The sequence below is a fragment of the Vipera ursinii genome (assembly GCF_947247035.1).
Source record: "Vipera ursinii genome assembly, chromosome: 3".
Taxonomy (NCBI): Eukaryota; Metazoa; Chordata; class Lepidosauria; order Squamata; family Viperidae; genus Vipera; species Vipera ursinii.
The window spans coordinates 164319751-164343751 of NC_139516.1; the positions used below are offsets into that span (position 1 = coordinate 164319751).

At 35.2% G+C, this 24001-nt stretch overlaps 1 protein-coding gene across 2 annotated transcripts in view; it reads left to right on the top strand.

Annotated features, from left to right (window-relative positions):
* The first annotated feature begins 1301 nt into the window (after nucleotides 1–1301).
* MYOM1 (myomesin 1) overlaps nucleotides 1302–24001 on the top strand; it is a 71223-nt gene continuing 48523 nt past the window's right edge. The window contains exons 1-6 of one of the 2 annotated variants that reach the window (XM_083358929.1): nucleotides 1302–1438; nucleotides 3145–3568; nucleotides 8187–8309; nucleotides 10587–10800; nucleotides 12863–13020; nucleotides 22559–22651. In XM_083358929.1, the coding sequence (XP_083215055.1) occupies nucleotides 3183–3568; nucleotides 8187–8309; nucleotides 10587–10800; nucleotides 12863–13020; nucleotides 22559–22651 (974 nt within the window). In that variant the 5' untranslated portion in view covers nucleotides 1302–1438; nucleotides 3145–3182. The remainder of the gene's footprint in view (nucleotides 1439–3144; nucleotides 3569–8186; nucleotides 8310–10586; nucleotides 10801–12862; nucleotides 13021–22558; nucleotides 22652–24001) is intronic. The other variant, XM_083358930.1, reaches the window with a different exon arrangement.

The window sequence follows — 24001 nt, forward strand, 5'->3', positions numbered from 1 at the left end:
TTTTTAAAATGGGGGGGGGAGGGAGCCAGCCGGACAAATTTGCTGGACCAGCCACTGGAAGAGTTATCACTGCAGCATAGTGCCTTGACATATTTAATCAGATAGTTAAACTCAGTAATGATGATAATGATTATCACAATTATGATCTACTTCAATGTATCTGTCTTTCAGAGTATGTGTTCCAGATCTAGTGTTAGGAGGTATTGTCAAGCTGTTTTGGACTTGACAGTTTAGAAAATAATTTCAAATAAATCCTTCTGAGATGGAATTTTTTAAAAAAGCAGGAAATAGCTGAATTTTGCCTAATTACAAATAAAGCATCCAACCTTTGATTTAAGGCTTCTAATTTGTTTTTATTCCTAATGAAATTGTTTTACTTGATACTATGTTCTTAATTTGGAAACTTATCTTAACTGACACTGTGAACCTCAGCTTTCACACTGGAAAAAAATATTGAAATCCTAGTAGGGATTTTAGCTCTGTTCTGTAAGCCATTGTCATTAGCATTTCGGCACTACTTCATAGTACCAAGCAACAATCTTTTTATTCTCCTTCTTGTGCTGACCAACATGTCCTCCAACCAACTAATAGTATAATGCCAAAACCAGAAGGCAGACAGCTTTTCATTGCTCTTCTCTGTGCCGGCTTACCTATATACAGTAAGGGATGGAGAAAGAAAAACAACGACACAAGATCAATGTTAGAGGAGTGCCAAAGCTGTTCATCTATTTGGCTGGGAGGAATTGGGGAAATCAAAGCACTATGACATCTTGAGAGGGAAGGGGAGAATCTTAAAAAAGAAGCAGCATGAGGAGGGAATCCACACTGTCAACTTGAGGAAGTACTGCAAAAACAATGATCACAGCACACGTGATGCACACGTCAAATCGATTAACATCAGTTAATTGGTTCTGCTCTCTTGAGACAACTAGGAAACCCGCAACTTTGTGAAAACAGTTTCCCAACATTGTATGTGAAAGGAGATGTAGATATTTGTCACCAACTGATTTAGCTAAAATCCAATTCTATTCTAGATGGATGTATTAATGCTATCACATTTCTAAATTAGATTTGTTTTAAAAAAAGTAGCACAACCACATTTACGTTGTTTCTAAGCTATCAGAAATGATTTAGTTATGATTGGGAGACAGAAATGTTGTAGCTTAAAGCTGCTGTCATCATATATTTGCAGAAAGATTGTGAGCGTTCTAGCTCCCTCTTTGCTATTGCTATTTTTAACAGCCTTCGCAGCCATAAAAGGTTGCGACTGTTGCTTTCACATTCCAGTGACTGCTGGCATTATTTTTGTTCTGGACTTGGGAGTCCATCCTCAACACAAGTCCTGTCTTCTACTTTGCTGGACTGATCTTTAAGTTGGATTTCTCTCTTCCTCTCATTCATCCACATACAAGATTGAAATACTGTAATCTGGCTTCTGGTAAGTTTACAGTGTTCATAAATATTGCTCAAATGTATTTGCTATGTATGTTAAACTGTGGACAAAATGCCACTTTTTCTTTCATTTCTAATTGTTGCACAGATGATGGTTACATTTGCCCAATTATTATGAGTTCAGCAGTAGGCCGTGAAATTTCTGGTAACTGTGGTAACAGGCCAAAGGAGTCTTAAATATTAGAAAATCTTAGTATTTTACCAATTTAGCTATTAAAATCTTACAAATATTTTTCATATTAGATATAATGGCTGTAATAAAAAGATTAGCTGAGCAACAAGTATCCTCTACACTTTTGAATTTGTCTTATGAAAAATTTCAATTCTTTTTCAGATTACTAAAGTGCTAATATACAGAGAGATTTCAGTATACTTTTAAAATAGATATTATTGTCATCCATTCAAATATAAGAAGTTTTATAATATCTTGTTAGCACTGATATTTTCTATCATGTTTTGGTGAATATAACTATGTCAACCAGTAGTTGCTTCTTTATTGAAAAAAAATCATACTCTTTTTTAAAAAAAATTTTTTTACCAAACTAAAAATAACAAAATAGATAATAAACTCATCTAATATGTAAAAGACTGGTGAAAGTGATATCTCAACATTTTTTCCTAAAATATTAAAGAGAGTAGGCTAAAGAAACTTTCAAGAGTTTCACAAACCATGATTAATATAAGAAAAGGGCCCATATTGCCACACCAGAAAGGACAGCAGAGCATCTTCAAAAGGCCTTCTTCCAACTGGATAGGTGTATAATCAGAGAAGCAGCTCCTTGGATAGTTTCCATTGTTTGAAGAATTGGATTATCAGTATTTGTTGTTGGATTGTTTTTTTGCCATACATGGAAAATTAACTCAGTGTCCATTAAACTGTACTAAGATGTTTTGAAATCCTTTCTCACGAACCTGTTATATATGGTAAACCTGATGGCAATGCGTAGAGTGAATAGTATTTTTAAACAATGGTCCATAAGCAGGAAATGAAGGTCAAGAGGCTGTGAGATGGCATTTTATGTTGGAGTCAATACATGGCTCTTGAACAAAATCATAATTCTATAAATCTTCAGCTCCAGAGGCCAATGAATAAGAAGAGACTGTTAGCTTCCATTCATCTGGATTAATACTCATAAAAGAAAACCAACAGTTACAAAAATAATAAATAAATCACAGTTGGAATGGCAAATATTTTAAATGTAAACTTTCCCATCCTGCTTCGTTTTGCAATAGCTAATCACTGAAACACTTATCTTTTATGGGAGCTGCTTTTTTATGTTAAGCTTTGATTTAATAGGATTTTACATTAGATTAAATGGATATTTTGTTTTATTTTTAACCAATATCCATTACCAGTTTGTCCCCCACAGAAACGCATTCAGATTTCAGAATCTGCATGTTTGAAAAATAATGGCTGTTCATAAATATTAAATGAAAAGTATTTTTAATGTAACTGGAATTCTTAAGGCCTTATTTGTGCACATTCTAAGATTTATTTACATCCCTGTGAATATTTTGTCCTAAACTCTGATATTGTATAATATTGTTAGTGTTTTTTATGTTGTATCTTGGTGGCAGAACTTTTTGGATAAATTCATGGAGAAATATTCATTTGATGGTTTTGCTAAAACATAAAACATATTGTATGAATTGAGAATAACGACTAACTAGTTATCTTTTTTCTTTTGACAGTTTATCCAAAGTGTGAAGTGAGTTAGGAGAAATCCAAAATGTCTTTACCATTCTATCAGAGGCATCATCAGCATTTCGACCAAGCTTATCGTCACAAAGAGCTAGAATCCACTCTAAGTCAATATCAGAAAGAAGAAAAGCACAAGTCTGCGATATATACACATGGCTCTACTGCCTACAGTCGCAGAGGTGCCTCAGCTTACCGTCAGGAGTCAGCTTTTTCTGATCAAAAATCCACAGAAGCCAGCCAAGAATTATCAGAAGCTCATGCCCATAAATCTGCAGCTCACAGTAAACGATCTGCAGCTTACAGTCTAGGATCTGAGTTGATCAATAAGACAGCTGAAGCGTATCATTGTGGATCTGAATTGATCAATAAGAAAGCTGAAGCATATCGACTTGGATATAATACGTACAGCCACGGGTAGAGTAAAATCCAATTTTATGTAGTATGGTAGCTTTCCATTCATTTTCACTTCCCCAGGATCAAATTTTGTGATCATAAATATTTTTGGGGACAATAAGCTTTCTCAGATTACCATTTTACAAAATGTTTTTTTCTGTTTTTGTATACTTTAAATGTTAATTTGGTTTCTAAAACCATTTATGTTTGGTGTACATTACAATGGATAGTATATCATCTGACTCAAAAAGCAATCTGTTGACAGCACTTTAACCAGTTATGTAGTGTGTGAGTTTGAATGAGAAAGTGGAAAATCATTACTCTTCTTAGCCATTTTTCCCTCATTCAGAGCACTCAGCACATCTGCTTTTCTGGCTATGGAAAGAAAGGTTATAAATCTTCCTCTGGGTGGAAAAGTAATTTAGTCAAATATTTGATTATAAATAAAATAGTCGGAGGGGAAATTTTCTGCTTAGTGGTTCTCCTGTATTCTAGCTCAGACTCATAATCTTACTGCTGCTTTTCTGAAGGAGAAAAATATTAGAGGAATGTTGCATATACTTTTTGTATTATGCTTAGTTTGGCTTTGAATTCATAAGATTTAACACTGATTTATTCTATAATGTTACAGACATAAAAATTAAAGACAATTCCTCTATCGGTGTTGTCAAAGAAACACAAATAAAAAGAAGAAATTGAACTAACTAATGTTTGATGTCATGGTTCCGACAGATGAAACCCTTCAAAGAACTTCAAGGCATTGTTTTCCTTAAAGAATCTTTATTCGAGAAGCTTTGACATTTGAATTATATCAATGACTGTCAATGACTACAGTCGTTTTATCTAAAGATGAGGAAAGACAAATTGTTTTTTTACTGTTACTTGAGATCATACTTCATTCAGATAATTTGGTGCTAGCAGTTGAAATCCAATACAATAAAGAAATACAATGCAAGTGTTCAATCTCTCAGCAGATTTAAAAGAAAAGGATTTTTTCCCCTGAAGTGATTAACTTGTTTGTTATAGATGGATTTAGGCTTAGTTGAGCCCAGTATTGACCTGTATAATTGGATAATTGATACCATTAAACATATCATCACATTTATTATTTAAGTAGCTGGGTTATTTCAGCTTGAAAATAGTTTTAATGGTAGATGCACAAAAATTAACTGGATTATTTAATAGCAAGAATTTGTGGCTAGTTTAGTTTATACAATTATGTGGCAAGAAAGATAGGAAGATAAATTCCTTACTTGCAGTCCAAATATTGTTATTCATTCCTCATGTCTTTTATTTCTAAACTTTTTTGCCCTGTTGTAGAAATATTTCTTTTCTTCTGTAATATAAAAATTCATTTAAAAAGTGTTAGGTTTTGGTTGTTACAGTAATTTCTTGATCATATGGCCAAATACTACAATATTTCTGTGTTTTGGCCAGAGGGGAAACCCCCAGTTCAGCAGACTGAATATAACTTGAAGAAGTTCCTTTTGGCATGTCATGAACTAGTCATCAGCTGAGATGTAGAGAAAGAGGAGTGAGGGGAATTTAGACATTTGACTCCTAATTAGTTTGTCCTGCAGGCTTAGAAGCAGTTTACATTTTTCAGCTGCCTCATGGTGAATATTTTAAATTGCTTGACTTGATAGTTTTTATAATGTGGTGAGTAGTCGATGAGTAAAGCAATGGGTTCTGACTTTTAGAGGCCTGTGGCCCCCATTTGAAGGCTTATCTTGTAGGAGTAATTCATCTGTTAGTATTACAAGTCTGCTGCCATTTGCTTTCTGCTTTGTCCCAAAGTAACTGTCATGGAAAAGTACCTGGTCCCAAAAGAAGATTTCTAAGAAGTTCAGTGCAAGACAGAGGTTGGCATTGTTGTTTCCCTTCCAAAACATTATTTTCTAAAGTAACAGAATCTGCCAAATATATATTTAATAGAAAGAGAGCTCAGCATAAATAAGAAAATCACCTTCAGGATACACTAAGTAAAGAGGACTGTACTTAGACTTCAAAAGCCTTATTTGCCTTGTTAAAGTGCAATCAAACAATAATACATTAATACTTAACAAAATATTCAATGATAATATGTTCTATGTGCCTTTCCAGATCTCTGAACTTAACTTTTAGGAGTAACAGGAACAGTGGTGGGATTCAGATATGTGAACAACTGGTTCTTTGTGTGGATGCCGCTTCCAGAAGTCCATTCTGGGCCTGGGCAGCAAAAAATTAGCTACCGGTTCTGCCGAAGTGGTGTGAACCAGCTGAATCCCACCACTGAACAGGAAGCTCTCCATCCCACTTCTTTTTTTTTTTTTAAAATGTTCATTTAAATATTTGGCTTGCCCAGCTATACTATACTATTCCTTTCCTTAGAATGTTTACAGTCCCATAGATTTCCCAATCCTAGAAAGATGCTGGTTAGTTGGAGGACAATTCTTTGCTTACTATTAAAATCAATGGGACTTCAGTCATGAATAACTTTTTTATTGATTTCCATGGAGCTGACTTTCTATTTCTTAGTAAGATTAACTGCAAGTTAGGAATCTAAATTAAAATATAACACACTAGATAAATGTAAAAATTCAAAAGAAAAAAATCACAGCAGATCCATGATTTTTTATTTTTAATTATCTTATAAAGTAATGAAAAACATAAACATTTGTTATATTGTGATAAATTGAATAGTGCTTAAGGACCTACAGATTTGTGTTTTATTTTACTGACAAAGACTGACAGGGCTGTTTATTAGAAAATTTCTGAAAATATTAATAATATTTATATCTGGATTATTAGGAATGAAAAAATAATTAAGTTTCTCAATTTTCAGAAACAGATTTCAAACTCTTACTCATCAGCTAAGGATATGCAACTAAGGTTCTGTAAAATAATATTTCCCCAGGGAACTATCTTTTATTGCTCTCTGTATTTTTCCAGGCCAAACCTAGTTCTTTCAAGTAGATTCCTAATTTTCAGGGATTGACAGGAGTGGTAAAATTTTATCTTTGTATGGAAAAACAGATTTTTTTAAAGCCAGGTTTAAAATATTTATATTGTCATGCTTCTCCTCTAGAGAAAATGTTGGTTACATTGTATAATGATAAAGATGCAATAGTTACATTTAACTAGGCATCCTTGAAAAAAATAGGACTTCTTGGAATATATATTTCAGTAATTTTCTCAGTTTGCCTGTGGAAACTGTCTTTTATAATTAGAATTATAAAAAGTATTACAGATTGTAATTACCCAACAGAAGCTTGGGTTGAGATAGATTGGAAACTGAAGTATAAATATGAACAATGACATGGTTTTCACTACAAGCAAATGCAAGCTTGTATCAGTAAAATGCTTTAAATTTTTGTCTTCAGAAAACATAGTGAAAATTAAAGAATATTATAAAGAACTTGGTTATATCAAATTTTTCAGTATACTGTGCATTTATGATTTATCTTTGTAGTGCAAAATAATTAATTCATTGAAAACATGGCTTTGCATTTTTAAGACACTATATTTCTTTTGAGTATTCCCACATCAGTATTGAAATTTAAACTGTAAATTATGTGTAGAATGGGTACTCCATCCAGGATGCTGGGACTGAAGGCCTAGAAAGGGAAATGCTGCAATATACGCATTTTAATATAAAGTGTTGGAATAATGACTAAGTACTTTAATATGAATATATTATAAATATTGTTTATTACAATGTGTACCAAATATCTGTCAAACCATTAATAAACTTTAAAAAAGTGAAGCAGGAGATCTATGCTTGGCCATCGTTTCTACCCTCTAAATTTTACTCTCTGCCCAAACTATGCCTTGTGGTACAGAAATGGCAGCCAGAATCCACTCATGCAAGTTACTCATGTTTTATATATATTTATATTTATTTTTCTTGTAAGTTTATTTTAAGTGTCTCTTAAGAAATAATTCAAGACACAACAATGCTCAGAGCTGGCTTTATGCTAAATTCAATAAAACACTGGCCTAGAACAGGGGTAGGGAACCTTGGCTCTTTTATGACTCGTGGACTTCAACTCCCAGAATAAACTGCTTGCAGACTTTTTCTGATTTACAATATGCCTTCCAAATCAGGCATTTATGTAGTTTGCTTCTCATTTATTAGCATCAACCTGAGGCAAGAATTCACATTTTATTACTACAAGAAATGTTTAAGCAGCAGCAGTAAAATTATGTGTGAGAGAAAGGCACAAGAAATAGGTGGCACATACGAATGTGGGTAAAAAATGAATAATATTGAATTTAGCAAGTAGAAAGGACAGTAATTAAGGCTGGAAATTCCGGAATCAACACAGTAGGTTGCATAAAATCTGAGCTACGAAAATCTAGACTTGTTAATAGCAGCAAAAAATACTGTAATCTGGTTATCTGGAATTTTAAAGCTCAGATATGTTATACTATAAAAAAACATAAGAACATAGAATTCCATGAGATATTTCTGAGCTCTGGATTATTTTAATGTTGTATAGCTACCTGGAAAAAGCAACCTGGGCATAGGAATGAAAAATATATTGCTGAGTTAAAGACTATTAATGCCTTCTGACATCCTACTTCCATCGTGTTCAACTTGCATTACAGTATTAAGGCAGATGTCTTTAAAAGTCTAATAATATGACTTTTCTTTCAGAAGTCTGATAGAAGATCATACTCTAAAGCTGAGTCCTAAAGCAAAGAGAGCTAAGCAAAGTGTATTGTCAGAAGAAAAAGAAAACACAATTGTTGAGTATGTTGTTCCTGTGTTCACTGGAAGGTATGTTTCTTTAGTGCTGTTTTGTGAATGGGACAAAAAAAATGACTGAGATAAAGAGTGAAGAAAATGTTTACAGCTTTATGATGGCTTCATTGCTAAATATAACCATAAAATTAAATTCCTAATGATCTTGATATTGCACATATAAGTGCACAGATGGTGAGGTTGATTAAAAATATAATCTCCCTGACATAAGCCATCAATACTGTAGTCCTATGTGTGTTTCCTCTGAAGTAATTCTTGAGTCTTTATCCTTAAGAATCTGCTTATTCATATGTGGTATTTCAATTATGAATGAATAATTGAAAAGTAAGGGAATCAATAACAGAGAGAAAACAGAAAGATAACGGCATTACAGACTAAATGCTGTCTTTTAACTAACTGTCCTGCATTTTCTGTGATATTTTTAATGGAAAAATTGAATCCTCTGTCAATATAAACAAATTAGAAGATATATTTGAGTTGTATTGAGTTTAAACTTGAATTTAAGAGAACCAAATTTACAGAGGAGGCTATATTTTTGACAGAAATTGCTACTGAAATTTTGAATTCTTTAATAAGCAATATGATCAAATTTGCATTGTTTTGTAATGACATTTTTAGGGGGAAAAGTTCTTAAAATTATGCAAATAGCTAAGAATTCTAATTTAGGTCAGAAAAGATCTGTCTTCTGTATATTCAATTTAGAATTATGTTAAATCAGTATATTCATTATAATACAAGAAAAGCTGTCTTGCTTTTTCATACATGCCACACATATATTATTACTATTATTATTATTATTATTATTATTATTATTATTATTATTATTATTATTATTATTATTTATTAAATTTATATGCCGCCCTTCTCCCTAAGGACTCAGGGCGGCTCACAACAATAAAAAATTAAAAAACATAGAATACAAAGATTAAAAAAGAATTCGTCTCATTTGTTCTAATTTTCTATTGTATATAATTGAATAAGAAAATATTGCAGTAGTATCCAAGATTATTGGACCAAAAACCATTTATTTAATGGTTAGACCTACCTGGCCAACAAGCAGGTTTTTTAAAATCATTTAAATTTGTTCAGTACATATTGTTAAAAATAGAGAAATAGCAATAGCATTTAGACTTATATACCGCTTCACAGTGCTTTACAGCCCTCTCTAAGTGGTTTACAGAGCCAGCATATTGCCCCCAACAATCTGGGTCCTCATTTTACTGACCTCGGGAGGATGGAAGGCTGAGTCAACCTTGAGCCGGTGAGAGCTTTTGAGAGTTACTAAATGGCATCATCTGAAAGTATAACTATTATTATGCTAATATTCCAAAGATATTGTTCAGTTATCTAATTTTATATGTAAACCTGCCATTCTGCTCTCTCTGGCTCAAGATTAAAACCTTTCAGGATTGCATTCAGGATAAGCCTAAACATTTGGCACGTAATCTCAATGGTATCTCTTCTAATTGCTCAGTGTTTGAATGAATGTTTAGAATGACATGGATAGCCATTTCATAACTTTGATATTCAGAGTGAATATATGTGTCAACTATATAGTGATAAATTATGTATGTGGATTTTACTGCAATACAGACACATTTCAATGAACTGGCTTTGTGTTAAAAATATTGATAATGAAAAGAATACAACATTGGATATACATATGAGTGTGTGTGTGTGTGTGTGTGTGTGTGTGTGTGTGAAGATTTGCTTATACTCAATAACTGCAGCTGCTAACTGAAAAGCTAAATAAATAGCCCATTACTGTTGCCTTTTCCAATCCCAGGTGCTAGCTTTCTAAACAACTGCTTGCTGCATTCAAAGTTTAGTCTTCATTATGATTTATATTGTGGAAGTATACTACTTTGATATTGAAATATATGTATACCAGATGTAAAAGTCTAATAGCTATAATGTTTTTTAAAAGAATCAAGCTAGTTTGATATACAGTAGACTTTCATAACATTGGTATTTTGTACAAGTATTGGTATCTTTTGATATTTACCTTTTTTTTCTTAAGCTGAAGAGACAATACGATGATAACTAATATTTTTCAAGAAAATCGTGTAAAACAGCGTCTCCTTGCCTCAACATATTATGCAGAAAATTGGGCTAAAATTTGTGTCATCCACAAACTTCATTCCTAAGCTTACATCAACAGCACAAATTAGGAAAAATTGATGTGGAAAGTCCATTGCCTAGATGCATTCAGTGAATTATATTTAACTGGTTAAGAATTACATAAAATGACTTATTTTCCAGTATGCAATGGATTTTTTTTAATTATTGCAGAGAAAACTATATTACTGGAATTACAGATAAAGAAGAAGAAAGAATTAAGGAAAGTGCTGCTTATATTGCCAGAAGGAATCTTTTTGCTACTGGGGAAGGGATTACTGCAACCAAAAAGAAAATTTCCTCTTCTGTAGAAGAAGAAGAACATGAGAAAAAATCAAGAAAAGTAGCAATACGGGAGACAGCTGAAAAAGTGGCTTTTAAAAAAACGGTATTAAATTACTCATTCATTAATGTGATAATGAAGTGAGGCTTTGTTGTTGTTTACTGTTGTTAAAAATATATCAGAATATAGGACATGGTTACAAAGGTAAGCCATTATTAGTTATTGTACATCTCTTTGATTAAAAGTGTGGGGAGGGGGAATTACACATTATTTCTAAACCATTATAACTTAAAACATTTGGCAGGGTTCAGTATCTAAATATGAAATGTAGGATACATTTTTCAGGTACTGCTTCAGTTTCTCTACAGATTAAAAATGATAGAATTATACCTCTATAAGGGCTGGGCAGAGTAGTATCCTATCTGTTCTCTCCGAGAAAAACTCCAGCATCTTTCTTGGCACCTGTTGAAGGGCAAGAATGTAGAAAGATCAGTTTCCCATTCCCAGTACTCTCTTTGTTTAAATAGAAGGAATTTCCTCCTGTTGAAGCCAATAAATAAATCAATGCCAGCTCCAGAACTGCTGTAGACTGTTTTTTTGGCTTGGAGTGTGAGTGAGCATACCAAAAGGATTTTGCAACCAGCAGAACAATTGTCCTAACTGGCTCGTGCTGTGGCCAATTTCTGACCCTTCTATATTTCACTTCATGTAAGGGATCCTGGAGGCGAATGTTGGGAGAAGCAAATACCAATATTTTCATAACTTCACATGACAATAGTCATATTCCTCTTTTACTTGGCGTCATTGCTTCCTTTAAGTCTTTAAACATATGCAAAAGGCAAAAGGCAGTAATAAGATTTCTGCTCTGAGAAAAGAAAGGAACATTTTGGCCTGTAACTTCAACTGCATGTTTCCCGTGCTGTCCTCACCCCCTTTCTTAAGCCAACTTCAAAAATACCTATTCCAAATGCAGACAGTTGGCAGTGGAGCTAGGGTGTGTTCAGTCCAGATCATGGCCAATACAAGACCTGAATAGTCATTTCTTTGCTCCTTTCCCTTCCAACCCATGCAGAGAAGGCACCTCATTGGCTGATTTAGTGCCAATTGCTCCCTTTTTACTAGCTGCTATTCCATGTGCCTTTTCTTATCTTTCCCAGACGTTTGTGCCTTCTCTTCTCACATTATGTCCTTTTACCCTAATCCAGACTTTTTCTTTTTCCCCCCCTTATGGTACTGTCCTAACTTTGTCGCCACAAGATGAATGCAGCAGGAAACAGGTTTCTTTTTCATTCCTACATCTTCCTGCAGATGCATGGAAGCTTTGTAATAAGGAAGAGTTGATAGCTTAGCTTCAAAAAGCAAAGCAGCAAGTACAGAAGCAGCTTTAATATTCTTTGAAAAATGAGGAAGGGAAGCTTTGCAGTACGGTACTGAAACCAGGAGTTGGGAAAGCAAAGGGAGCATGCTTTGCCTAGACTGGGTAGAAAGGAAAGGGTGCCCACTGGAAAATGGATCATGAGCTTCCAGAGGTAAGAATGGTTCATGGTAAATTGTAAATATTGCATTTTAAAGATTATAATATTTTTTTTTTAAAAAAAGAGGAGATACCAATCAGGAGAGAACATAGCAACCCAATAGCGGCACAGTGTAATGATTAGCCGCTGGAGGGCAGGGAGCTGGCCAGGCAGCACAGCCATTGGCAGACAAGGCTGCATCTAGATTAGAACAAAATGCTGAAGACCATCAACTCTGAAGGTCCTAAAGCAACAGAAAACATCAATTTGAATCAAAGCTGGAACACTGGTATGGGAAACATTTGCAATTCCCTGAGACTGGGAATGGGATGGGGAAGTGGGAGGGAGAGGAGGAGGAGTATATAATCTGTTTCTGCACTGAGGAAATGATGGGCAGTCCATTCTAGGTCTGCTCAGAATCCAAAACTGGAGAAAGCAATAATCTTTTCATTTTTTCCTGTGATCGTCTTCTTCAGGAAAAAATTGTTTAAATAGCACTTTGAAAAATTACAATAATGTTGTATCATATATATTTAGGACATATTTGACAACTATATTTCATATAGTAATCTACATCAAAGCTAAGATTTATTTATTAGGAAACTAGTGCAAGTCTAGAGGATGATCTTTAAGGTGACATGTTTGTCTTACAGTTAACAGAGACACAGGAATTCCACAGAAAGTTAAATGAAGATAGTCTGCTACATGCTCCTGAATTTGTTATCAAACCTCGTTCACACACTGTCTGGGAAAAACAGAATGCCAGGTTGAACTGCACTGTGAGAGGTTGGCCAGAACCTCGTGTTACATGGTATGCTTGTTTGTTTATCACCATTGTAAGTTAATGAAGTAATGCGTTTAGAATAGGTTAACATAAAAATGAAGTTTACTATAAATACTGTATTGAGAAGTAATCAAATTCACCTCTTAACATCATCTAGTGAATTTTTGCATGCTTAAAGTAATTCACACATTATTATATGAATTAAAAATGTTTCATGTTTTTACTTTAATTCAGTATATATATTCATTGTGGGTTATCTTACTCCTGCTATATCTTAGAGAGCTTATACCTACTACATTATATCTTATTCCTGCAGAGGACTTGAGAATAATGGTATCAGTAAAGTATGCTACAACACAACAATTAACTTTTGCCGCAACACAATAATTAATTCTAAATAAGAGTGTTCCAAACCACACTATGAATAATATTTGCATAATTTATCCATTTATGTTTCTATATTGAATATCGACTCATTTCAAGGGAGAAATCTATATCTATTTGTGTGCACATATTGGCAACCACATTGAAAAGAGTCAGAGCTTTTGGGTGAGAAAAAAATTTCAAGTGTTAGTGGTTTGAATGAGGAGGAAATTCATGTTTGATATAAATTTATCAGAATCAATATAAATACTGAACACTGTAGCATTTGATTTTGGCACTACTGAATTTTGTAACACAATTTGCCAATTAAAAAGCATTTATTTCGGAAAAAGGAGTGTTCCAAATACATTTATATTAAGAAAAGTTTGCAAATCAGACAGAATAAAGTGAAAGGCATTACATTTGTGTATTTTAGGATGCATACAAAAGGTTATATATTTAAAACATAAATGTAACAATGAAGAAATAAGAAAAAAAATCCTTTCAAGGTCAGAAATACGAGAACATGATTACTTTGGCATAGTGATGTCTGATCCAAATAAATGTACGTAGTGGTCCCATTATTCTTCTGAGTTGTTTTTGACTTCATAGCATGCCTGGAATATAATGTGAGAATGTGAATGATTTAAAACTGCATCACTCCAATATTGTTATACAACTATATCCAAGAACTGAATTCACTTTAAATTAAATTAGCAATAAATATATCCATTTAGATATGTGTATGGAATGTGATGCAGTACTTTCCTTTAAACTGTGGTAACACTGAATATTTAAGTTTTGGTCCTATATAACTAGGAATTCAGTGTGATTTGCTATTGACTGAAACATGCAGAGAATTGCATTTTAAGTACTTAGCTATCAGTGGAAAGAATGAGCATCAGACAGGTGTTTGCTTTGGGATATGAAATGAAATCTGATAACTCGCTTAACATTTGTTAACTAGATCTCATTCGCATGCTTGAAACAAACAGCACTTATTCAACATGGAAATGTGATAAAAGTTGTGAACTCAATGTTCTCAGCTGAATAAATGCTTATATTACATAGTGAATTATATTACATTCAATCATGTTCTTTTATTAGCTTTACTAGGAAAAATATGGAAAACCCATATTATTTGTGAGTTCAGCTGTATGTTTGAACTGCTAATAATAAGAGTAAATGTGTTGCAGTTTCAAATTAGCAAATGACTTTCCTCTTCTGGATGCTAAAAGTATGTGACTTTTATTTCATGTCATAAATAAAATTGTGTTCCTTAAAATAAGCTAAACATGAAGAAGAAACATGTTATAGGCAGTACATGTCAGATGCAGTAGCCTCTAAAGTGCCAGAAAAGTAAGCTGCTGGGTTTCCAAAATTGTTCATGATGTAAAATGACGCAGGAAGAAAGAAACTCCAAGTTTAAGTCAGATATTGTGTTGTTGACTTTAATACATAAGTTCTTAATTGCAGTTTGCTTCTAGAACTGCTATTCTGCAGGCCATTGACAAAAAAGTGTCAATTATTACATCTTGGAAAATATTGATCCAAACATAATAAAGGTTTCTGCTAAAGCTGACATTAGTAGATTTGGTCTTTCAGATAATTTACATTTACATTCATATGCCTTAGACCTGGGCAATCATTAGAAATTATGGGAACTACACCCTAAAAATGTTTGAAGGGCAATAGAGGGCCTATTTCTCAGTATAAGGATGCTCTGAAGATCAGGGAAGAGCTACAGCAGGGTCCCCAACCTGTGGGCCGCAGCTCACTACTGGGCTGTGGCCTGGTGGTCAGCAGGCTGCAGAACAAGTTGGCCAGTGCGTGCATGTGTGTGCATGTGCTCACACTCCCACTCATGCTAGCGCCGATGCTGCTATGCAAACAGGACACCACGCGGCAAAAATGGGGCAATGCTAGCAACTGCGCAGCAAAAACGGGGCGGTGCTAGTGAGTATCATGTGGGGCTAGCACCGCCCCATTTGCGTTGCACATGTTTGCAGCCCCGTTTGTGTGTGCACACGCATGTGCATGTAAAATGCTTCTCCCTCCGGTCCGCCAACCAAGAAAGGTTGGAAACCTTTGAGCTACAGTGCTTTGTGAAGGGATATTTTTTTATCATTCACCCCATTTTAGTTCTTCACTCTTGAAATAGCTTTAATGAAATGGCGTAATTGTCATCAGGAAAAGAGATGGAAGGAAAAGATGAAATGATACTTCCTAATATTTTTCTGTTTCTTGGGATTATCCTGCAGTTGTTGATTTTTAAAACAAGAAAAGACGTGAATTTGTAATCACTGATTTCTGAACCATATTCTGCTTGACTAATATTGTGAGAATGTGGGAATCCAAGCCTTATTTAAAGAGATACTGGACAGAAATGGGGGAAGAGTAGGGGAATATGTATACTACTCTCAATTTCTAGAATATCTCAAATTACTACAATGAGATTTCATTATATTGGTGATTTGAAACTTCTGCAATCTTAAAAGAATTAACTATAATTGTTGCTTTTTAGAAAACTAAGTTAATTTTGAGGTTCTGGGTGCATTTTTAGGTTTCTTGCATACATCAACTGTGATTATGCCCTGTTTAAGACCTGGTCTTTTTAAGATTCTGGGAGCCTCAGAGATTTGTTTGAGCACTCACCTTTTTCCACATTTTCCATATTTTCATCTTGTGCGTTTCTTTATTGAAATTATGGGCTCTAGTACCTAGATAGAAACCGGACATAACAGTTGCATTGTTTTTTAACTGATTGATTTTAATTGTAAGTCATTTCTGATTTATCCCTAACCTGATCATTCAAGTCTCTCAATGGTGCCCCCATAGCTGCTGTAACTTTTCTTTTTCTGTATGGCAACATCAGCAAGTAGACATTCGAAAGGCTTTAATCCAGCATCACCATAAAGACCATTAATACTGCAGGATCCAGACTGGGTCAGTCACTGGGACCAGAGGTTTAGTCTTCTGAGCTGTTGGACTCATGCTGGAGCCCATCCTGAGGGAACGTCTCTCTCACCAGAATGTGTGCTTTGGGTTATTCTATGTCTGATATTTATATGGTATATATATAGCAACAACTAACAAGCCAAACAGAACCAGGCACAATATAAATACCACACACAGAATAATTCAAAGCAGTAGCCCCCAATCTTTGGGGGACCAGGGACTAGTTCTGTAGAGAGAAGTTTTTCCATGGGGGGAGCATGTTTTTATATGTTGCTTGCATCCCACGGATGGGACTTTGCTTGTTTGCGCGGCCCAGTTTCTGGCATGCCATCGCCTGGTGCCGGTTCACAGACTGGGGGGTGAGGACCCTTGGCCCAAAGCACATACTCTGCTAGAGAGAAGTTCCCTGAGGATGGCTCCAGCACATGTCCAAGACTAAGCTTCTGGTCCTCATGACCGACCCAGACTGGATCCTGCAACATTATCCTGGGACATGTATATTTGCCTTCATAGTCAGTTCTCTGAAAGATCCTCAGTGCTTCCTCAGTAGTACATTGAATGTCATCTGACTTTGATGTGTGTGTGTGTCATCATCTGGCACTTTATTGTCCATCATTTTATATTGTCCATCCAGTGATTTTCTTAGTAAAAATACAGTAGTTTATCCTTGCCTTTCTGCACGCAGTATGAATTAACGTTTTTGCCATTGTCACTAAAGTGATAATCTGCCTTCTCATGTTCCTTTATAGCTGATTCCCAATATAGGTGCCTGCTTGTTTTAACTGGGCAGCTGGGATGACTTTCATACTTTGGGTGACCCTGCTGGAATGTATAATCTTGGCATAGACTCCAGATGTTCTTTGCCCATCCCTCCCAGGAGCATCCTCCCATTTCATCATAAGGCAGCACAGCAGAGCTTGGGGAGATTTTAACTGATTAGGTTTGAATAAAAATATTGATCCTTCTGAATATTAATACTCTGGCTTTAAGAACAGCCTGAAGTAAAACATTCTCTAAGTTTCTTCTATATATTAAAGTTGTTAGACCTTGTCTACATAAATAAAGAATTCCAGATCATTTCATTTATGCATGTATGCAGTCTATTCTGGGACATTCCCCTATTTGAGGACCTCTCCAACCCCCACCCCTACCCCCTTAGAAGAAGGAGATATATTCACATATTTAGAAATGAAAAAAACAAGACAAATAAGTACATTATATTAATGCTACAGTACAGTATCAGGGTAGCTTTTTAATTAGGGCTAAAATAGGTATTATATAATCATACTTGGCATAAAAGCATCTTGGAAATCTATGTAGGTAGCTGAATATTATAGAAATCATTATTTTGCATTTGAAATATTTCACACACACACACACACACACACACACACACACACATATATATTCCTTGATAAGATTAAAAATGCAAATCCCAGGCATATTAAAATTAACAAACTAAGCAAACACTGGGATGGAATAAGAAAAACTAAAACAGTTTTTATTGCTAAAAGATCAAGCTTTCGTTGGCTAACTGGCAACGTTGTCAGGATGGAAACGCTGGGGTGGGGAGATCGCGTTTATACTGTTGATGTCTGCACTCCACTCATGAAGCGCATCACCGGTCTGTTGAGGCCAGCCGTATTCTTTTGAGTTGTCGTGCATCCATTTTGGGGGGATGTAGTTGTCTCTGGGTGTCTGTTGTCAAAAGTGGATTGCTGACAGTTCCATGTGTTATAGCCATAGCTCTAGTCATTGCCCGTGTTCTTATACCAGAGGTTCTAAATGGTTGTTTCTCTTTTTCCCTGTGTTCTACAATGCAGGGTGGTTGTGTGTTTGTGCAATCTTGATTTTGATACAATGAGGCGCTCTGTAAATGCTTGCGCTGTTTGCCTCCATATTGCGCACATCGTTCCTGTTCCCAATTCCTTAGTGCCTGGTATGCAGGGGGGAGGTCTATGTGCCGGTTGATAGAGGAGTGGTTTGAAAACCAAACTTCCTTAAACAAGCGGCCGCCTTTAGTGTTGTCACTGGCAATTGCCTCGGTCCCTGTTAGATTAAAGACGTGGTTGTGTGTAGCCATGTGTGCCCACACCTGTGAATGTTGTTCTTGTCTTCTAATAGCGAGCTTGTGTTCATGCACTCTAGTCCTCAGTCGTTTTGCCGTCTCCCCAATGTAATTGCAATTGCAATTCTGGCATGACATCTTGTACACGACTGAGGATTTTTCTTCATTGGGGAGTGGATCTTTAGGGTGCATGACACAAGCTCCTCTATCAACCGGCACATAGACCTCCCCCCTGCATACCAGGCACTAAGGAATTGGGAAAAGGAACGACGTGCGCAATATGGAGGCAAACAGCGCAAGCATTTACAGAGCGCCTCATTGTATCAAAATCAAGATTGCACAAACACACAACCACCCTGCATTGTAGAACACAGGGAAGAAGAGAAACAACCAGTGCTTTTTTTGTAAAAGAAAAAGGTGCCGGAACTCACACATGTCATACAACCCGCCTTGCCTATGCTACAAGGTTCCATCCAAAAAAGGTGCCGGAACTCCGTTCTGAGCATTCTATGAGGAAAAAAGCCCTGGAAACAACTATTTAGAACCTCTGGTATAAGAACACGAGAAATTTTTATTTTATTTTATTTTAATCCCATTTATATCCCGCCCTTCTCCGAAGACTCAGGGCGGCTTACAATTTAAGCACAAACCAATGTGCTTAGCAATAGCCTTCATTCTATGTATATGCCTGCTTATTAGGGCTTTCACACACACCCCAAGCGACATTATTACAAAGTCAGCTTATTGCCCCCAACAATCTGGGTCCTCATTTTACCTACCTCGGAAGGATGGAAGGCTGAGTCAACCTTGAGCCTGGTGGGATGCGAACCTGCACTAATTGCAGGCAGCTGGTGTTACTTAAGGAGGCATTAGCCCACTGCTCCACCAAGGCTCCTTAGAGCTAGAGCTATGGCTATAACACATGGAACTGACAGCAATCCACTTTTGACAACAGACACCCAGAGACAACTACATCCCCCCAAAATGGATGTGCGACAACTCAAAGGAATACCACTGGCCTCAACAAACAGACCAGTGATGCGCTCCATGAGCAGAGTGCAGACACCAACAGTATAAACGTGATCTCCCCACCCCAGCGTTTCCATCCTGATAATGTTGGCAGTTAGCCAACGAAAGCTTGATCTTTTAGCAATAAAAACTGTTTTAGTTTTTCTTATTCCATCCCAGTGTTCACTTAGTTTGTTTATATATATATGTGTGTGTGTGTGTGTGTTTGTGTGTGTGTGTGTAGAGATATAAAGAAAGAGAGGGAGGAAAGAATTGTAAGGGTAATTTTAAAGTCTCTATTTGTTGAGAGTATTATCTGACCTCACAGTTTCTGAATCTAGTGCAGCCAGTTACTCTGTTCTCTTTTAACCACATACATTTGTTTATATTATTATGGCATTATAATTAAAAATGTAATTAAGAATAGAATAAGAACACCTAATTATGAACATCAGTGGTATTTGCAATTCTGATATTTGTATGTACCAGGTAAATTCCTTTAATGTAAAAACGTCACAGATCCATTCAGTTTAGTATTTTGCTATTCAGAGTATTCAGAATAGATATTTATATTTAATAACATCATATCTTTATTCCAAAGATATGACTTTAGTTCAAAGTAATCTTCAGCTTAACTTTTTACCACATAATACAAGCAATAACATAGATTCACAACAAAGTATTATTATACTGCAAAATAGCATGCAATTGAAAAGTGAGGAAACAAAGTTTTGTTGCTGCAAACTGTATAGTAGTTTTAAAAAAATCTATTATTAAGGGTAGGCTCATTCTTGATTCATTTTTTTCCTGTACATGTGTACTAATTGTTAATATGCTAAGCTAAATAATCCTTAAGAATCCACTGCTTTAGTTCAGCTGTTGTGGTGAAATTTGGTTCCATTTATATTTAATATAACTAGTGTGATCTGATCTACATTTTCAACGACACAAGCTGTTGAAAGGCCACACCTTTGAATGTGAAGAGGGGTAGAAGATTTTTTTTTGTGGCTTTCATTAGAAGAGCTAAATATAATAATTTGGGGTCTGATCCAACTAGATTTTACTTAGCTGTTTATCAAAAGGAACCATGCTGATAATAGAACAGTACTGCAGATTGCATTTTTTTGTCATAAACTGAAATCATGGATTAGAATATAATCGCATAACAATTCAAGTAAATTGTAAGTTAAAGTTTAAGAATTTGGGGCATAAAAATAATATAACAAGGTATACAATCTATATAAGGCAATTATATGTTTAGAATAATAAAATAGTAAAATTATTGATCTAAAATATATTGGTCCATTTTAATACTAAACTCCATGGAAAAATTGTAATTAATACTATTATTATATCTAGAGAAAGTGTAGTGATGTAATGTATAAAGAAGAATAATACATAAAGAGGGATTATGATTTCAGAGTTATAAGTAAGAGTCCATTCCAGCCTTGATCCCTCCCAGTACCGAGCCTCAGTTCTTCCAAGGTAAGGGATTGCCTCTCCTTCAACTCTCTCTAACTGCCTATTCCTTCTCATCTCTTCTGGCCACTTTGCACCCTCCCTTGGCCTGAGAATCATGTGATTCTGGGGCTGCTTGCCATGCTGAAGCTCAGGGGCTTCTGGTGCAATATGGCTCTGGGGCTCCAAGAAGGCCCAGAGTTGCAACACAGCAGAAAGCTACAGCCAGCTCTGAAAGCCTCTGCTGCCGTAACCTGGTCCAGCAACACAGTGCAAACTCCAGCCTGCCCAGCAGTGTGACATAAAGCTATAGTTGCTCCAGGAAGCACTAGCTGCCCCAGCAGTATGGCCAAAGCCCCAATCTCCCTACTCAGCCTCAGTGGCCCCAGCTCAGTACCCACCACAGTAGCCTTCTCCACTCTACATCTTGAGACCCCCGCTGTCCTTGGATTCATCTGACCTTTGCCACCTTCTTGCTCCCAGTGCTGATGAGGTGTGTCTGCCCTGGCCATTCATTAAGCAACTCCTGGCTACCAGCAGCTCCTTTGGTCTCCCAAAGAAACTACTGGGCACGACCTTGGCAAAAAAAAGTGTCATGCAGCCCACAGCTGCCTTACCAAGGGCCAGGATGGGCATGCTTGATCAGCAGCAGAAAGAAAAGATCAGCTATGGCAGCAGGGGCCATGGAGTGCAAGGGACCAAAAGGGCATAGATGTGGGTGGAGATAGGCAGGTGGAGGAGTTGAAGCACCCCAGTGTAGATGAGCTACCAAACATCCAAATTTTGATCACATGACTGCAAGAAGACGGCAGTGGCCATAACCTCAGGGACCACTCGTAAGTAACTTCAAATGGTCCCTGAACAAATAGTCATAACTCGAAGACTACCTGTAAAAAGCATAGCCATAAGGCATCCCCCAAAATACAGAAACACAAACCAGGATCTGATTTTTTTGAAAGAGTTTCACAAAAGAGAATACGATAAGGTACATAATTGAATGCTAGCTAATTAAGACTTTAAAGTTCAATAGTACTACCGACAAATGCTTCATATTCCATGCTTAAAGAAATATTTGCTGCCATCTTCTGGATATTTTTTCCTTCAAATGCTTTGAAAGCTAAAGAAAAATACAGTACTCTTATTGAAGTTTGCCATGCCTATTTTATTATTACTCTGTATTCCTTTTCATAAATATATAGAAATGAATATGCATATATATACTGTATATCAAAATGCCCCTACAAATAACATTATGTGATTCCTATTTTCACATGATGTTATCCCCAGCCATTGCTTTATTCAATTTACTCATTAAACAAACAAGAAAAAACTGTACTCTCAAGACATTATGGATTGATGGCTTAGATTAATAGAACATTAAATCAGAGTAAATCCATGTCCAATTTATTTTTAGTAGGCTAAGTACACCGACATTTCAGTTTAACCTATTACTTTTATTCTCCAACAAAAGTACATTTTTAAGTAGAAGTGAAATCACCTGTGTAAATGTGTTGCACATGTCATTTTATTCTACACTGCAGTATTCCAGTTAGATACTGAAACACTATCAATCTGTATATCTGTGAACATGTAGTTGAATTTAGTCTCATTCTTTAGTTTTTGCTAAATCTATTTTTAATGAAATTTATATTTTTTTATTTCTTCTTCATGCCTGATGTGTTTATCATAAATACATTTTTTATTTCATAGGTATAAAAACAATGTTCCCATCAATATCCATACTCATCCTGGAAAATATGTAATCGAAAGTCGGTATGGGATGCACTCTTTGGAAATTAACAAGTAAGGGAATAGTATATAGTTTTTGTAATCTTTCTCCTTTTTCTTTAGAATTACAGTATATGATAATTTCCAATAGTATATGAGTATGCCTTTTGAAGATTGTGCTATTAATATCATAGTGGATGAATCTGTTGAAATATAAACTATACTAATTTTTATTTTATTGGGGACTGAATGATTTTATGAAAAGTTATATATATTCTGAAATTCCTTGTGAAGGTATAAGACTTCCTGGAGTTGGAGTTGATGCTTTGTATGTCCTTGTTGATAAATTTCTACCAGTACTGTATTAAGATTACTTATCTAGCATAATTAATATGTTAACATTTATATTTGACATATACTTATATAACTTACTGAATTCTAAACATATACGGATGTAATTTCTAAAGATTTAAATTAATGTTTTAATGCCAGGTAATGCTCTTAATCTTTAAGGGAATTTGGCCATTAAAGAGAAACATAATATGTCTGTGATATTGAGCTTTTTTATTCATAATTAAAATAAAAATCTCTTTTTCCAAATCTTGTCCTTACAAGGAACTTTAAATCTCTCAATATAATCTGGGTCTTCCACATCACCAAAATATTTTTTATATCTTTTCCTCATAAGATCATCTGTCCTAAATGGCTCCAAGTTGATTTAAGTAGCGTTTTGTAATTTCTTATTGAAACAAGTACAAAAACTCATGGTTAACAAGCAAGAGGTCCTGTTGATATTGGAGCCTTCACAAATTTTAATTTCCCATGACTGTAGGGCACACAAGGAAATCTGCTGGCCCTGCCCAAGCTTCATATTCTGGGATGCTGTTGCTAGAAGAACAAAACGTGTTTATGTTTATGGGATGTGTAACCCTGGAAAATATGGGAGGAAGAACTGGATGATTGAAAGCTATCTTGGCCTACTGGGACAATAACAATTTATGAAAGCTACCAATATATCTGTGCTTTGAATCCCCTAAAAGAGATTTTGTGATTATTCTATTATATTGCATGTAATTGATTTTTTTTAAAAAAAACATGTTAGTATAAGTATAATGGTAAGAGAAGCTTGACAACTGGACATGTTATAGCAAACTATGGCAGACAGCCTTAAAACCAATTTAATCTACCTTTATTTAGACGTTAGTCTAGATTAAATTATTGTAAAAAAGAATTTTTAATACCTCAATCTTATTTGCTGATTTGACCTTATTTAGAATAAAAGGTACTAATTACATTACAAATTATTTATATAATCTTCTTACTGACTAAATTAAGTATGCCAACAGAGCAGAAAGTTTATAAAATTAACTTTCAAATCTAGTGGTTTGTGGAAAATACAAAATGTATCCAAACAGGTTTTGGTTT